The sequence below is a fragment of the Barbus barbus genome (assembly GCF_936440315.1).
Source record: "Barbus barbus genome assembly, chromosome: 25".
Lineage (NCBI taxonomy): Eukaryota > Metazoa > Chordata > Actinopteri > Cypriniformes > Cyprinidae > Barbus > Barbus barbus.
Window position 1 is genome coordinate 10,936,007 of NC_136753.1, and position 17,651 is coordinate 10,953,657.

Sequence of the window (17,651 nt, forward strand, 5' to 3'; positions counted from 1 at the left end):
CTTTATTCAAGCCTTTTCAGCTCCGTGCATTCTCTGTCCGGATGCGCACCGTGCCAAGTTCAAGAGCTGCCTTGGTTATTTTAACAACAACAGAAACACGGTGAGAGGCAAAATTATAGATTACTTTCACTAAAATACAGCAGAAAAAAACAATGCTGCAAATACAGTTATTTTTCTTACTATCTATTTATCTATCTATAACTTATGACTCAAACCAGATGCAAGACGTTTCTGATCTACATTTAGCAATATATACACACACACACACACACACACATATATATATATATATATATATATATATATATATATATATATATATATATAATTGTTGTTAGATGGTTAGATGAATTTAAACTTTGAAACTGTTATTCTTTTCTGCTCAAGATGAGAACGTTTTGATTATCCAATGTTAGAGAGAGGACAAAACAAATAGAAACATTTAAACTTCAATATGGCGAAGTCTGATGTAACTCATAAGGTATAATGCTGTCCAATATAAGACTGAAGAGGAAAAAAGAAATTGAAACATTTAAACTACTGAAAGAACAAAACGGAGTAGTTTCACGGTTATCATGGATGCTGCGGATAATCCGTGGGTCGGGTAATAAAAAAATGCATTCTGATTATTTGCGGTTGGGTCGCCGGTGGATAAAATATATCATAAATGATGCAATATTAACTACATTTTTTCATTAGGCAGACGATTTCATTTGTGTGCGTGTGTGTTCGCCTGATCGGGAAGTTGCAGTGACAGAAACGGTGACATTCCAGATAAAGTTTAAAAGGAGTAAAGCCTCTGTTAATGCTATTGAGTAGGCTAATATGGCCAAAGAAGATATTTTGTTTTATTAATAAGTGATCATAGAGCGGCCGCGATCAGCTCCGGTGCCCGTGCCTTTAAGTCTGCGCTCCGCTCATCTGCAGTGATGCGCAGATCAGCTCTAACGTCACTGAATCTGCTGTTAAAAATGAACCATACATTCATAGTATTGTAATGCAAAACATACACGACATATAGTCAAACAATTTTTCATTGTTTCTTGAAGTGTCATAGGATTTCCATATTGGCGATGACTGCAGCATATGTCCCCATGCATCATATACGTCGCCACATGTTGACGTCATCAAATTGTGATAGGTACATGAGATCGGCCAAATGTATGAGTACCGATCGAGTCATAAAATGTGAATATCGGCCGATACCGATCTCTGGCCGATCGATCGGAGCATCCCTAATAGGAACACATTGATATTACCACTGACTCTCTCACATACAGTTAGTTGACTTAATTATTAGTCCAAAAATAGAAGTATACTGAAAATACACCTTAACTAATCAAATAAATAAAAAATAGGCTACAACCAACTGTATTGAATGTATTGTGCCCAAAATGTAGTGACCTTTTTTTTTTTAAGATATATGAAAACATTTTAACATAGTTGCTACTTGCACATTCAGTTGATCAACCCGCTCTCTCGGGTTTGACAGCTGTACCTTTTATGGTTATTAGAACATTAAAACATTACAATCTAAAATTGCTCTTTAAAGCATTAAAGCATTAAAACACTAAATTAAACGTTAAAATCACTGAATTAAAAATAAAAATAAATAACAGAAATCAGACTACATTTTAACTGATAAGAGGAACACACATTTAACTAATTTGAGCTAGCATTGCTGTATCAAGCTTACATTTGATTTACAGTTACTGCTATCATAAAAATACACTTATATGTAGGGTTAAAATTCTACGTCACATTTAATGTCCAACAACAAATATTTTAGCAGGGTGCTTATTTTATTCAGAATTATTGCGCTATTATTCTATTCTGCTCCGTCTGTGTTGCACGCATGCGTGCAGCAGCGATCGTTCGCTAAAGCATAAGTCTCGCTCACTCCTGACAGCAAAATGGATATATTTGCATGACTTTCTAACATTTACAGATGAAAAATATACCTATGACGTGTCAGTTATGCACTGAGGAAAACACAATGTCTCAAATGCATTAAATGGCACAAATATTCTCTGTTTGCTATGGTGGATTGATTTGATCCATGTTCGACATTAAGGGCTGTTTAATTATCCCGACTCATTGAACCTGGATCGAATTAGTGATGGGCCATATACGTGTATGTATGCATATATATATATATATATATATATATATATATATATATATATATATATATATATATATATATATATATATATATATATATACACAAACCCGATTCCAAAAAAAGTTGGGACACTGTACAAATTACGAATAAAAAAGAATGCAATAATTTACAAATCTCATAAACTTATATTTTATTCACAATAAAATATAGATAACATATCAAATGTTGAAAGTGAGACATTTTGAAATGTCATGCCAAATATTGGCTCATTTTGGATTTCATGAGAGCTACACATTCCAAAAAAGTTGGGACAGGTAGCAATAAGAGGCCGGAAAAGTTAAATGTACATATAAGGAACAGCTGGAGGACCAATTTGCAACTTATTAGGTCAATTGGCAACATGATTGGGTATATATATATTAGCTTTGGCTATAAGCACTATGGTACGTGCATGGGATGACTGTTGTTTCAGTTCCATCTATGTTTATTGTATCTGTCCCTAACAAATAAAATAAAATAAAAAGAGCCTCTCAGAGTGGCAGTGTCTCTCAGAAGTCAAGATGGCAAGAGGATCACCAATTCCCCCAATGCTGCGGCGAAAAATAGTGGAGCAATATCAGAAAGGAGTTTCTCAGAGAAAAATTGCAAAGAGTTTGAAGTTATCATCATCTACAGTGCATAATATCATCCAAAGATTCAGAGAATCTGGAACAATCTCTGTGCGTAAGGGTCAAGGCCGGAAAACCATACTGGATGCCCGTGATCTTCGGGCCTTTAGACGGCACTGCATCACATACAGGAATGCTACTGTAATGGAAATCACAACATGGGCTCAGGAATACTTCCAGAAAACATTGTCGGTGAACACAATCCACCGTGCCATTCGCCGTTGCCGGCTAAAACTCTATAGGTCAAAAAAGAAGCCATATCTAAACATGATCCAGAAGCGCAGGCGTTTTCTCTGGGCCAAGGCTTATTTAAAATGGACTGTGGCAAAGTGGAAAATTTTACATTTTCTCAGTTTAAACATTTGACATGTCATCTATGTTGTATTCTGAATAAAATATTGAAATTTGAAACTTCCACATCATTGCATTCTGTTTTTATTCACAATTTGTACAGTGGCCCAACTTTTTTGGAATCGGGTTTGTATATATATATATATATATAAAGCATGCATACATACATGCATACATACATACATACACACACACACACACATGTTTTTAATAATACTATATTAACAAAACCATTGTGTTTTCCACCAAACTGGGCCTTCTGCACAGACAGAATCAATGGACTGTTTCTGGCTCAGCTTGGTTATTACAATTGAAGAGTGATTATAACCTGTTTGTATTATGATTGTATCATTTGTTGGTCCTTTTCTTCCACAGATTATGTAGCTGCTGAGCGTCAGGAAGATGACATCCACAATGTGCAATCTGTAATTGACTCGTTGGCCTTAGACTACCTTCACATTAGTTTATCTCACATCACAGGTTAGGCATGTTTCCTTGTGTCCATCTCTCTTCACATGGTCTGTAATCACTTGTTATTGAAGGAGGAATGATGCAATCTTATCTAAAAAGTATCTACTTAACTAAGAATTTTAAATATGCCTGTTGAGAGCAGTCAGAGCACATGGTTTCTGTTATTAGTCTGACATAAACTGTCAGACTAATAACGCTCTGTTTTGTTTAGCTTCATGTATATAACGCATGCTTTCTACCTGTAGGTGAGAATATAGTCAGAGGAGAAAAAGAATCTATCAGAAACCTGTTGGAGATTTTTGATGGTCTGCTGGACTACCTCGTAGAGCAGCAGAGTGATGAGGAGCCCCAACATAAAGGTGATTTAAATTTCACTAACAGCCTTCTGTTTGCCAGTGCTCATCATCTGAGCAAAATGGCTGAAATTACTTGGTGTTCCTAATTTAGAAGCTGCTGCTGATGCATTTTGCAACTAAACAAATTACATTTTCTTCATGCACCCATTCAGGGCTCAATGGGAAGACCAGTGCTGCCAATGCAGCATATCAGCCTCAAAAGCAAGACACAGACAAGATGCAGTATCAGCCCTTAACCAATCAGTAAGTGATACACACAGATAATAATTGAGGGATTCACTTTCTCACAGCTGCACTTGCTGCTTTTCCAGTGTGAGCCTGGTCTACCAAGCAGACTCACCCACTCTCTCACGCACAACCACACACATACACAATGAGATCTGTTGGAACCTTTATATTGAGTTGTAAGTTTTGTTTTTGGCACTAGAGGGCGTATGATTATTTTGAGTATTAAGTACGCGCAAGTGAAGGTCAAACTAACTTTTTTGCCGTGCCATTGCTTTGTTGAGCATACCGTGCTGGACTCGTTACAGTTTGTCTTGAATTTAAAATATTTTGTTTGTATAAAGACTAAGTTAAGTTTAAGTTTATTTTTTGTTGTTTGCAATATTCCAAATGGACAATAAATGGATTGGCATATCCAAATTTATCCCGAAGGTAGGGACAATGTATTCATTTTTATTCAAGGTAGAAGCACGCGTCAAAACTAGACTCTTAAACCATCTGCGTCCCAACAAGTTTATGTCAAAAAGTTTGATCAAAGGAGCCTGGGAGCCGAGGATGAATTTTATCAGTGCCGAAGCGGATCAAATTGGACGACAACAGGAAAAGTCAGCTGATATGAGGTCGGATGTGCACACTCTTCGCCTTGTCATTTATTGGATTTATTGTGGATTATCGGGCAATCTCGTTTGTTGGATTTACTATGCATTATTGCTTTGATCGATCGTGGAAAACTACAAACCTCCACGTGTTTAAACAAAGAGGAAAACAGCGCGCATGAACGCACAGGCTGCAGTGTATCGGGAACTGAGGTATGAAAGTACTTTTCAGTTGAACTCGAATTAAATGGCCATATAAACAGAAAACGCGTAACAAAATAAACAAAGCTCAAATCCAATGCGCATTGATATAAAAGGGTATTTGTGTTTATAAGAATTTTTATATTTTGAAATTCTTGTTTACCCATGTTTACAATGTTTCAAGTGATGTTTATGAGCTAAAATATGCAGTGAGTATCTAGGAGAGTCGATTGGACCTATTTAAATGTTTAAAAATGGCAGATCAAAGTGAGTTTCATGGTTCTGGAGTCGATAAATATGAGGTACAAACTCAGAAGTCAGAGGTTGAAACAAGAGGTTAAACTGCAAAAAAGGGTTAATGGCAAAACTCGATATTTTACAGAAACAAAGTTAAAATTTGATAAAGCATCCCAACTGAAAATGATAATTCAAGAATATATGGCTAATAGAGAAAGTGACAATGAGGTCAAAGGTGTGTTTGAAAAGTTTAAAATCCAATGCAAATAAGCAGAAGAATCACATGAGTGATTGTTTTATTGCCTGAGGAAGAGAGAGACAGGCATGGCACTTTGTTCAAAGCAAAAATGATATGGGTTGAGGAATTCAGCTCTGTGGTAAATAACTGGTTAGAAAAACTTGAGGAGGAATGTGATCGTGCTGTCAGCGAAATTGAACCTGATGATAGTGTTTCAAATATCGAAACAAGGGTCAGCAGTCGCACTTCAAGACGCAAAAGTAGCCGTCACAGTTCATGCTCCAGTAAATATAATTAATCTGTGCAATTTGCACGTATTCAGATTGAAGCGGAAAAGGCAGCTCTTGTCGCTCAAACAGAATCTTTAAAAGAAAAGCATAATATTGAGCTACAATTGGAAATGTTACAGAAACGGGAGCAAATGGATATTGACACTAAAATTGCAGCCTTGAATGCAAAGCTATATGTTCTCAAGGTCTTTGAGCAACAAGAAGCAGACAGCATTGTAACAGATGGGATGGAGTCCTATGTTAACAAACAGTCAAAATCCACAACTGCATCTCTTCATCCAGATGTTGAGAAACAGCCAAGGACTCCTTTGCAAAGCAGCAAAAGTGTTACTTCACAACCTACAGCATCTCATTATTCACATCGCAATGTATCTTCAAGATCCAGAATACCTGCTTCAGCAGATGGAGGTTTCGATTTCACACAGGCTGTGTTCGAAATGCCATACTATCATACTACTCTTACTATTTCTGCAGTATGTATGCTGCGCATAGTATGCAAATTTTCTGTATGCATGAAATACTCGGATGACCTACTATATTTGCCAGAATCTGCTATTATAACTCAAATATAACTCAAGTACACTGAAATCAGTACAGAAGTTGTGTTCCGAATGGCATACTATCATACTACTCCTACTATACTGCAGTATGCTGTGTGAATACTGTGAATAGTATGTGAATTTTCTGTATGCATGGAATGCCCGGATTACCTGCTACATTTGCAAAAATTTGATGTATGCATCTGAAGACGCTGCGTGGAATACTGTTTCTCAGAACGCAACGCGCTCCATGTGACGTTTCATCTTCAAACGTGTGAGTGAACTGGAGGCGGGGAATAGTAATTATAAATTATAAATTGACTTCATCCTAAACTCAAAAAAAAAAAAAAAAAACACCTTTCCCTCTATCTTTCTCTCCTTCCCTTACTAGCTTGTACTTATTTGAACAATGACTGAGACTTGGTGTTACGAGCACTTCCTCTGTCTGATTGCCTCTTCAAGATGAATCGCTTTTTGTATTCCCCAATTGTAAGTCGCTTTGGATAAAAGCGTCTGCCAAATGACTAAATGTAAATGTCAATAAATGTTACACTTGTATATGTACATGTATACATATACATGTAAACTACAAACTATGGCTGTGTATCTAAAAACAATATAATTTGTAGGACCTAAATTGTACTTTAATCTCTACGGCACTTTTCTGATGAAGCCAAATGATGTCACCTTTATCTCTATAGCACTTTATACATTTTCAAAGATATTACATAAAAATATTAATATTGCAGTAATATATAAATAAAATATATAAATAGAATTAATATTTCAATTAAGCAAACAGAATTAAATTCCGATGTCAAGCAGTTTTAAAAAGAAACGGAGTTACTCTAAGGACAAATAGACCAATTTGTTAGCAGAGGCTATTTACATTAACTCACCACCAATGCCTGGCTGCGATAAACAGCACTACAAAAGACACGCATATTTCTGTAATATCAGTGGCGCAGTGAGTAAATGACGCGTGATGTGTGCGAGCGATCCGAGTTCGATTCTGGCTTTTGTCAAACTCGTGCAACTCCTTTTTCCATCACATGCCAGATCAGAAAGGCATTTATTTTCAATAAAAAATTAAGTAAATATTTGAAAAGTGGAGATTCAACGTCTCATTAATAATACAGTGTGCTTAGCTGTAGGTAGGTTTTTGTCCCAGTAAAGTAGCGTTCATCAAATAAAATTTGATAATTTACACTCAATATGTTATTGCATACTGTTTTATAATGTACTACAGTATAAATATCTGCCACCTAACTACTGTACACACCTGTTGCTAAAGAAAATGCTGCTATTTTAGTGTAAACATAATTTATCATTATTTGCACTTAGTGTAACTAGAATATATCATTTTTTCCAAAAATATTGTTCAATTAAAGACAGCTCATTCAGTTCAGTCCATAGCCATAATTGAAAGTTCTTCAATTATGAAATTAGTTAAATTGTGCAATATTGTTTACTAGTATGAAGCCTTAATAACAAGCCTTTGTAAAAAGAATGATTAGCATATTTGTTTGTAACAATCTTAACAGCTGTGAATTCATGTTTTTGTTTGTCATGTGACAATTAAGCATATTACTCTGAAACATTTGTTGCTTATTGTATACTGTTTAACACACTATTCTTTAAAAAATAGTAGGCAGTATGCACTGTGTACTGGGCAGTAAGCAGTAAGCAAGTATGCCATTTCGAACACAGCCACAGAATGTGCTTCAAAGGCAACAGGAAAAAACAGAGTTGCTGATACAACATCAAAAATCTCGACAGTTGCCACCACATGAGATTCCAGTTTGAAGGTGATCTTTTTCAGTTCCGTTTGTTCATCAAAGCTTTTAAACAAACATTCTGTGGAGGAAAAAACAAATAAGGAAGACGAGGGCGCCCAAGAGAAATTGTCTGAAGTTTTACGACTCCTGAAAGAGGTTATGTTACAGCTAAAGCTATGCTTAAACAACAGTTTGGAGAAGATTATCTTGTTTCTACTGCATATATGGAGAAGGTGCTTGGATGGCCCAGGATCAAGTATGAAGATATCACCGCTCTTCAAGATTATGCACTCTTTTTACGTGGGTACTGTAATGCAGTGGCAGATTTAGATGCAGGAGCTGGACATGCCAACAAACATGAAAGCAGTAATTCTAAATCTTCCATTTAAACTCGGAGAAAAATGGAGAGCAGCTGCATGTGATCTCATGGAAAGACAGAAACACAGAGCCAGGTTCGGTGATGTTGTTGCATTCATTGAGTACCAAGTGAAAATAATTTCAGGTCCAATATCAGACCCAAACATCAGGGCCTGTATTCCTAAAGATTCTTAGAATCCTTTTAGAGAGCTCCTAATTTAGCTTAAAAATTTCTAACTAGGAGTCTCACTGTGTGTTCACACCGCCGGCGTCGAGAGCGTCAAAATTCGCCCTGGCCGCCCTGACTGAGACGCTGTAGAAAAGATTCGTGGACGCGCTGACGCTCTGACGTAGATCGTATGCTCGTCTTGTATTTAAAGGAGCCGCAAAAGAAACAAGTAGGTTGAGCCAATGAAAAGCCATTTGTGTGGTGTGGATTTGTGTTCATGGTTAAGTGCTAGTCTAATTTCAACATTATAGGAGACATTTACTAGCCTTGGTCTTTAATTAACATTAATTTGTGTGCAGCCTACATTACAAACTGTCCAGATTGAAGTGTAGCCTTAATGTAACTGGTCAAATCGGTGTTGTTTTGAGCAAATAAATTGCATTCCCGCTGAAAAACAAACGTTGTAGCGGGAAAATGTACCCTATAATTTTTATTTATTTATCTCCCTGTACACAAACAGGGACACGTCAAATATTATCGGGAAACCCGCCACAGCAATAACTAATCTCTCTTCCATTTTGCATGGGAACTAATGTGGTCGGAACCAAAGTTTACAGAATTGCGTTCTCTGGAACCCTCTCAAGCGGAGGACTTCTACATTCCGATTGGTTGCCGCCCAACCGCGTCATAGCTCATTACCATAAAGTTGACCTGATTTCAACTCTCCTCGACGCTCTCACCGCCCAAGACTCGCCGCGCCGCTCTCGCCGGAGCTCGCCGCCGGCTCTCATTGAAAATGAATGACTTCCGGCCGCTTTGACGCTCTCGCCGCCGGCGGTGTGAACGCACAGTTAGCTTAAAAGTGATTCAGGACCAGTCTGAGGGAGGAAAAGACAAAAACTTTTATCTTAGTGAGAAGGTGGGACTGACGCCGTTGCTAGCTATGACAGTCTTTTGAAGACTGTGATACCCCTTTTCCACCTAAGCAGTTCCAGGTGCTAGTTCAGAGCCAGTGCTATAGCTGGTTCTTAGTTAGTTCGACTGGCGAACCCTTTAAGAACCGGTTGCTTTTCCACATGCTAGAGAGCCAATACAGAGCCAGCTCTTACGTCACTGAATACGTTTCATGTTTCGGTTCACTAGCGCAGCACAACAGGCTTGTTCGATGTACATCAGCGCCACGCAGATCGATCGATCGGCACACAACACACTAAAGCACGGTGAGAGCGATCCAAAAGCATAAAGAGCCGTCTGCTTTCCAGTCGCTCCCGCAGCACCCCGATATGCCTCGCACCGAACGGTCCGCGCAGCGCCGATCTATCCCGGACAAGCCTAAACAAACTATCAGCAATGGCGGACGTTGCGGTGCTATTTGATGTTCATGGCTTTGCGAACCTACATCGGCATCCAAACACGGCGAATCAAACGTGTTAGCGTTTAGCTGCTATTTCAAATATGGTGGTCCAAGTTTCTGTTCGTCTTGTTGGTCACGGTAACCCCTCCCCCAGCTCCTGACGCAAGCGGTTCTTCCTTCTAGCCCAACAATGTTTTGGTGCTACTTACGAACCGCTTTTACTGGTTCGGAGCTGGTTCTTTGGATGTCGAAAAACAAAGAACCGGTTCGAAACTAGGCTCTGGCTCCGAACCAGCACTGGAACTGCTTAGGTAGAAAAGGGGTATGATTGGTTGTTTGTCCAAGAAGGAAATAAATGAGAGCTTTTAAGAGTAGGGTTTATTATTAGCCTTCACTTTGAAATTACAGGCGTTAGGGCTGTAACGATACACCAAACCCACAATTCGGTTTGTATCACGATTTTTGACCCACGATTCGGTTCGTATCACGATTTCTTTTCGTGGGGGGTGGGAGAAAAAAAAAAGATTTTGAAAACAATATTTTTTATTAAATAACATTTGAAAAATCTTTATAAACTGAACACCAAAGAACAAGATTAACTATGCAAATTATAAATAGCCATATATAAAATAAATAAATAGCCAAAGCTATAACACTTCTGTTTTCTTTGTAACAAAATACTGTTGAAAAACAAACAGAACTAAACTCCATTGTGGAGATGATTCGAGCATGTTGAAAATTATTCTTCAATCAAGTTCTCTTACATTTACAAAATAAATTAAATGGCTACTGTTTCACACTGAGGTAACTGAGGCTTACTGCCTGTGCTGCAAACCACAAATCAAGTAAGTAAACATTAAACAAATAAACAACTTATTTATCTTAAGAAAACCAAACTCGTTGTGGAGTTGATTTAAGGGAGTTGAAAATTCTTCTTCAGAAACACCATCATGTCAACATTGTCTGGTGAGAGGCTTGCTCTCTGTGCAATGTCACCTGCAGTAGAAAACACTCTCTCACTGGGGACAGATGTGGCTGGGATTCCAAGGTACCTTTAAGCCAACTTGGCTAAATGGGGGAACTGGTTCTGGTTGTCCTTCCACCACACAAGTGGATTTGAGTCCACTGAGAGGCTCTGCACTGCTCTGTAATGCTGCACCTCCTCATCCACCACTTCAGACAAAGACTTGGATGATGATGATGCCTGTTCAATTGGAAAGATGTCTCCAAACAGTTCAGCCATTGGTGCTCTTTTGGCTGGAGGAGCACAGTCACTGCTGCTGGAGGCTATCTCTGATTGCTCCTCTGTCTCATCCCTGGAAGTTTGGGCCTGTAAGACCAAATCCATAACATAATTGCAGCATAATGTTAGATGGCCTACAATGGAGGATATGAAATCCAGGATGAATGAAGCTAATTTAATAAAGTTAAGCATTATTATTATCTGACTATATTTAAATACTGACTTTAAATAAATAGGCCTAACTGATTTACACAGCAGCCTGCTGCTCAAGGTAGCGCTCGAGCATGTCATGGCTAGAGTTCCACCTAGTAGCCACATCCTGGACCAGCTTGTGTAAGGGCAGCTGTAGCATCACATGTTTCTCCTTCAACACAGCTGCAGCTGTTGTGCTGTGGTGAAAAAACGTGACAACTTTCCTCACTCTGCCGAGGAGTCGGGACATCTGGTGAACGCCCATCCCTCTCTGCGCAGCCAGATTAACAGTGTGAGCAAAGCATCGTATATGCGGTGAAAATCCGGCCGCTTCGACAGCATTGGCAATGTTTCTGCCGTTGTCTGTTGTCACGGGAACGGGGTCGTTTGATCTGCTGATCTTCCAATCTATCACAGCCTCTTTAAGTATTCCCGATAAATGTTCGCTTGTATGGCTCTCATACACCGGGCGTGTTTGGAGGACGTGGTTTGCTATTTGCCAATTGCCCGTAATATAGTGTGCGGTTATGGTCATGTAGCTGTCTGTGGCACGGGACGTCCATCCATCTGTGGTGATTGCGATGGATTCACCCTTCCTCCACTTTAGCCTTTGTTTTCTCTTGAAGTTTTGGTAGCACATTTTGCGAGAAATGCGCCCGGCTTGGTAATAGATAACGGGGCTCGAGCACACTGAGTAAATACTTGAACCCCTCGTTTTCGACAACCGAAAATGGTCGCATATCCAGTGCCATAAAAATTGCAATTGCATTTGTAATTTTCTGTGCTCGATCTGAATTCGCTGGAAACTTTGCTTGGAATAAACTAGGTAGTGTAGGCTGCTGCTGGGTTGTTTTCTGTGCTGCAGCTAAGTTGATTTCTGGATGGTGCCGTAGGATATGCATCTGCATGTTGGTTGTGTTGCCTGTCACTTGGGGATGCTTCTTAAAGCACTTTCGGCAAATTGTGTGGGTCTTGTCGACTACACGATTGCCATCCTTTATCTCCACCGGGTAGCCGAAATGTTGCCATACTGCTGACTTAAATGAGGAGGGAGGGTCCGCAATCTCTGGGTTGGTTGCCATGTTTCCTCACGTTCTTCAACTAGCTCAACTTTTGCAGGCAGGCGTCACATGATTGGAAAGGTAGTCACGGGGTGTGTCGCGATTCTCCCTTATCACACCGCGACACAGGATCGTGGATCTGAGTGTCGAGATTTCGGTTTCATATCGCGTATCATTACAGCCCTAACAGACGTAATTTTTCCGTGCTCTCTCTCTCACACACACATATATTGTGGCAGGAGGAGCAAACAACAGACACAGTGGGTGTGGCGTTGGGCCTCGGAGAGGTTTTTATTAAACAATAATAACCAAAATAGTGTCCAAGGGGAAAAAAGTGTCCAAAATAAACAGGGGGATCTGGTGTCCTCGTCGTGCTGCGGGGTACGTGAAGGAGGGCAGTGTAGGGGCGGAGTCCGGTGGCCGCACGCGCTCCCCTCTCGGGTCCAGGAGCGAGTGGTGGCGGCTTCTTCCAGCGGCTTCGTCCTACTCCTTGGCCCCCAGAGCTTCTGGGGGATTAAACGGCCCGGCATCCTGGCCCGTCAGCCGTAACGGGTGCGGCAGTCTCCCTTCTCGACGCTCCCTTCCTGGACCCACGAGGACACCAGCATGCATGCACAGGGAAGAGACCGGTCTCCCGAGGAGAGGCGCGCTCGGCATTTAAACGGCGGCTGTGATGAGGCTCTATTCACATAAGGTGCGCCTCATCACACGCCGCCAGCCCTGGCTGTTTCAGCGCCCCTCCTCTCTCACACACCCACTCCCGTCGGAAGCCTGGTGAAGGGCGGCAAATACGGGACGGGGTGGTGATGATGATAAGGGGGGAGGCAGCCGACTCGTCACTATATATATATATATATATATATATATATATATATACACACTCACCTAAAGGATTATTAGGACCACCATACTAATACTGTGTTTGACCCCCTTTCGCCTTCAGAACTGCCTTAATTCTACGTGGCATTGATCATGAAGAAGAAGAAGAAACAGAGAAAAGGTCAACTTTGTAAAAGAGAAATCTGTCTGTTTTGGTTGCCTACATGTTGAACATAGGAGCAATGAGTAAAATATGCTTAACCTGTAAAACGTGCAACCAGAATCATCCATTAGTTCTTCACGTTAATTTCAAGGAGTTCGAAGTTGATAAAGCTGTAGACTCAAACAATGAACAGAATGTAGAACCAGCAATCAACAACACTCTTGTATCTGCAAAAACATGAGTAGCAGTGGTATCTTGCCTATCCTTCAAGGCCAAGTGAAGTCTGCAGTGGGCAACAAAATTGTTCAGACTTATGCATTTCTAGACACAGGTAGTACCGCTACTTTCTGAGTCGGTTCCCTTCTGAGATACATTCATATAAAACACCCGTGACGCATTTTGATTTTGAAACGTGTAGTGCTCATGTTTATTCAACAAAGTCAAATGCCACAAATAAATCAATGTATGAGAAACACTGGTAATATATATTGAAATATCGGAAATATGTTTAAAAATCATATCACCGTTATTGAAAAAAATTATATCGCGATTTCAATATCAATATGTATTATTGTTCAGTGTATGATCCTTTAGGATATCTGGCACCCCTGACTCTTCCAGTCAAACTCATCCTCCAGGAGTTGTGCAGGACAAACCATGACTGGGATGATGAGGTTCCCAAAGTTCTTAAACAAAGGTGGATAAAATGGATTACGGACTTGGATCAGCTGAGCACTTTCAGTGTTGACATGTCTGAAACCAAATGGTTTTGGACGATACGTTAGTGCCCAACTACACCATTTTTCAGATGCCAGTGGATATGGATCTGTGACCTACCTAAGGCTGATGAATTCTAACATTGCTGTTCATGTCTCCTTTCTGCTTGGCAAAGCCAGGGTGGCACCCCTAAAACCAGTTACCATTCCTCGTTTAGAGCTGACTGCTGCTATCTTAGCTGTTCGCGTCGACAAAATGCTCAGAGAACAGCTTCAGGTGGAAAATTCCTGTTTTTGGTCTGTCCTAAAATACATAAGGAATGAGAACAAGAGATTCTGTACCTTTGTGGCAAATCGGGTTTCTGCAATCAGAGAAGCTTCAGAAGCGACACAGTAGAGGTATATTCAAACTTCCCAAAACCCTGCAGATGATGCATCAAGGGGATTGACTGCACAGAAGCTCATAACCAGTATGAGATAGATAAATAGTCCAGAGTTTCTGAGAGAACCAGTTTCAAAGTGGTCAAAAGACATCGTTGACGCAAACATTTCTGATGATGACCCAGAGCTCAAGAAGGAACTCTCAACAAATGTTGTAAGTAGGGCTGGGTATCACGCTAGCCAATCCCGTTCATGCTAGGGGTCGACCGATATGTGTTTTTCAGGGCCGATACCAATTATTACAGACCAAGTAGACCGATAACCGATATATTGAACCGATATATATGTCTGGTGTAAAAATGAATGTCAAAATTAAGAATAACAAGGGCTCTGACAAAAACGGCCTTCCCTAGTGTTGGTTGCACTTCTTACTCTTGTCTTCCCCCATGCATCCATCTACAATAAGGGTAATATATAAAGAGAGTTAAAAGTGGGGCCACTGTATGCTTCATGATTAAGCCTATGAATACTAAATACTACAGCTAAACAGCTTGGGGAAATGTAAGTATTTGGCTTCAATAATTTACATGTTAGAAATATATGTGTAATAGCATAACCTCTCATAATTCTTCATTAATTATTTTCGGTTGACTAAATCTTAACCTACAAGAGGTGACTATTCAATTCATCATCTGATGCACATCAATTGATTAATTTAAAAAGCGCAATGTATATAATATGTGTAAATAATTTAATTGTCTTCATAGCTCCATTGTAGAAGTTGCGAAGAAGACCGCAACTATTTTAATGAAACTATAACACTAATAGCCTGTTATAGGCTCACTTGGTTCAATAGCCTATTGAAATGTCCCAATTTCCATCATCATAATCTTGGCCTATGTGACAGTAACTTAATCTTGGCCTATGTGACAGTATTTTAGTCTTGGCCTATGTGACAGTAATTTCCATTAGTTTTCATTTACAGAGCAGTGCAAATGAAGGCATAAAACATTAATTTAATTAATATTTTAATCAAATGAGAGTTGAACTCTATTTTTTGGCAAACAAATGGGTTTACTATTAAAATTAAAACATGTAAGAAATAGCGTATTGTGTGATTTGTTCTTTTAAACAAAAGTTGTAATAATTGTAGTAGCATTAGTAAATAAACCGAACTTTTATTTTGACGGGTTGCCATGAGGACCTCTTAAGTTTCTGTAGCCTATTTATGATATGACGATCGTTTTACTCAAACGAAACAGTCAAATGCTCATGAAGTAACTCTCAGAGCAGTTCTGGGGATGATGTTCATGTATTTATGTCCTCATTTAGTGACATGGCAGATGCGGAAAACACCGCGAGCGTCGCGCACTTCAGTGTGTGTGTGTGTGTGTGTGTCAAAACCGCGCGTCTGTGCCTTTCACATATACAGAGACACGCCGAACATGCAGAATTCATATTTAAATAGTCTTTTAGCATCTTAATGTTTACAGATAGTCCATATCATGAGTCGATTTAAGTGTACTGACCTACTTTTGATTAATTCATCCAAACTTTGACTAATTCCGTGACTCCGCGTTATACAGTAAATTCCATATGACTGAATTCCGCGATTCCCCCTGCGTTTCCCCCGTCTCGGAAATCATAAATAGATAATATTGAGGTTTTTACAACTTCAGTGTAGTGGATTGTAATTTATTGCAACTTGAGCAACGTCTGCTGCTGCCTTTGAGAGAGAACTGATGCGTGATGAAGCAGCACCAGTTAGCAAGCGCTTTCGGTGTGAGAGTGCCTTTAGTCTTCCACGTTGATTGGTCGGACTCCTGACTCTCAACAAATCAGATAAGCGGTGGGCGGAGACTGCTCTAGGCCACAGAGTGGTGAGTTCCGACAGGCTGCATCAGAGCCAAATAGCGCGTTTCATAATTAATTTTATCGGCACATCGGTTTTGAAAATGACCGATGCCGATTATCATAAAAATGCTTAATATCGGTGCCAATAATCGGCCAGGTCGATAATCGGTCGACCCCTAGTTCATGCAGCACCAGAAAAGTATGTGATTGGCTGTTATCACTATGACGGCACGTCAGCACCATGGTCAGCACCAGAGCCGTTGAGAAACAGAGTTGCGACACTCCCATTGGCTTCCATAGGAACTTAGGAATGCGGAAGTACAGCGTGTCATGGAGCAGCCAATAGTTCCAAACAACCGATAGTTTCAGCATTGAAGCCAATTAATTTCAGTGCTTCTCAAGCACAGTCGCCAGAAAGTTGGGGAAATTACAGCATTTTTTTGCCATTTTACCGCATTAGTTTACCTCTCGGAAATCTGACCAGTATTTGTATTTTATGAAACGCGTTATAGTTAATGTTTATTTTTAGATAATAGGCAGTATATGCTATATTTGCAGTTAGATAACGTGGATATATTATATAATAAAATATTTTGATGAATACAGTTGGTTGCCTTTTTTATTTTGAAGTATTTGCAAAACTTAAATTCACATTTTTTTTCATTTACATTTAATCATTTAGCAGATGCTTTTATCCAAAGCAACTTACAATGTAGAAGCAAACAGACCAACGAAAGAGCAACAAAATACAAGTGCTGTGACAAGTCTCAGTTAGTCTAGCACAGTTCACATAGCAAATATTTTTTTTTTAATAAAAATAAATAGAATAGAATAGGTAAGTGCTGGTATTAATTAGTCAGATGGTGGCAAAAACAATTTCTAGCATTTTTCTAGCATTCATTGATATTCACTTGTGTATGCATATTGTATCTTATATTTTAACATAATATTGTATTAAAATGTGAATAATAGATTACCATAGATGAAGAAATATATATTAATACACATTTTACATACCAATTAGATTTCTTATACTCTTTAAATAAGCATAATTTATTTCATCATTGGTCTACACATCCACAGGAATAAGTGTAACACAAAAACACACAAAGCCATGCCTCAAATCTCCAATCTTTATTAAGCAGTTTACACTATTTATACAAAGAAATGTAACCGCCTTATCCTGTGTGTTGCATTGTACTATGTTTGTACTCCATAGTTAAACAAGAAAAACCCATTAATATTATTTCCATTAAACTCCACAGAC

General features: G+C 39.2%; 1 protein-coding gene across 6 annotated transcripts in view; it reads left to right on the plus strand.

Annotated features, from left to right (window-relative positions):
* The window catches only part of LOC306844453 (centrosomal protein of 95 kDa-like), a 142,169-nt gene that overhangs the window by 2,274 nt on the left and 122,244 nt on the right, over positions 1-17,651 (plus strand). For all 6 annotated transcript variants that reach the window (XM_079376599.1, XM_079376600.1, XM_079376596.1 and 3 more), the window contains exons 3-5: positions 3,520-3,624; positions 3,861-3,974; positions 4,124-4,214. In XM_079376599.1, coding sequence (XP_079232725.1) covers positions 3,520-3,624; positions 3,861-3,974; positions 4,124-4,214 — 310 coding nt within the window. The remainder of the gene's footprint in view (positions 1-3,519; positions 3,625-3,860; positions 3,975-4,123; positions 4,215-17,651) is intronic.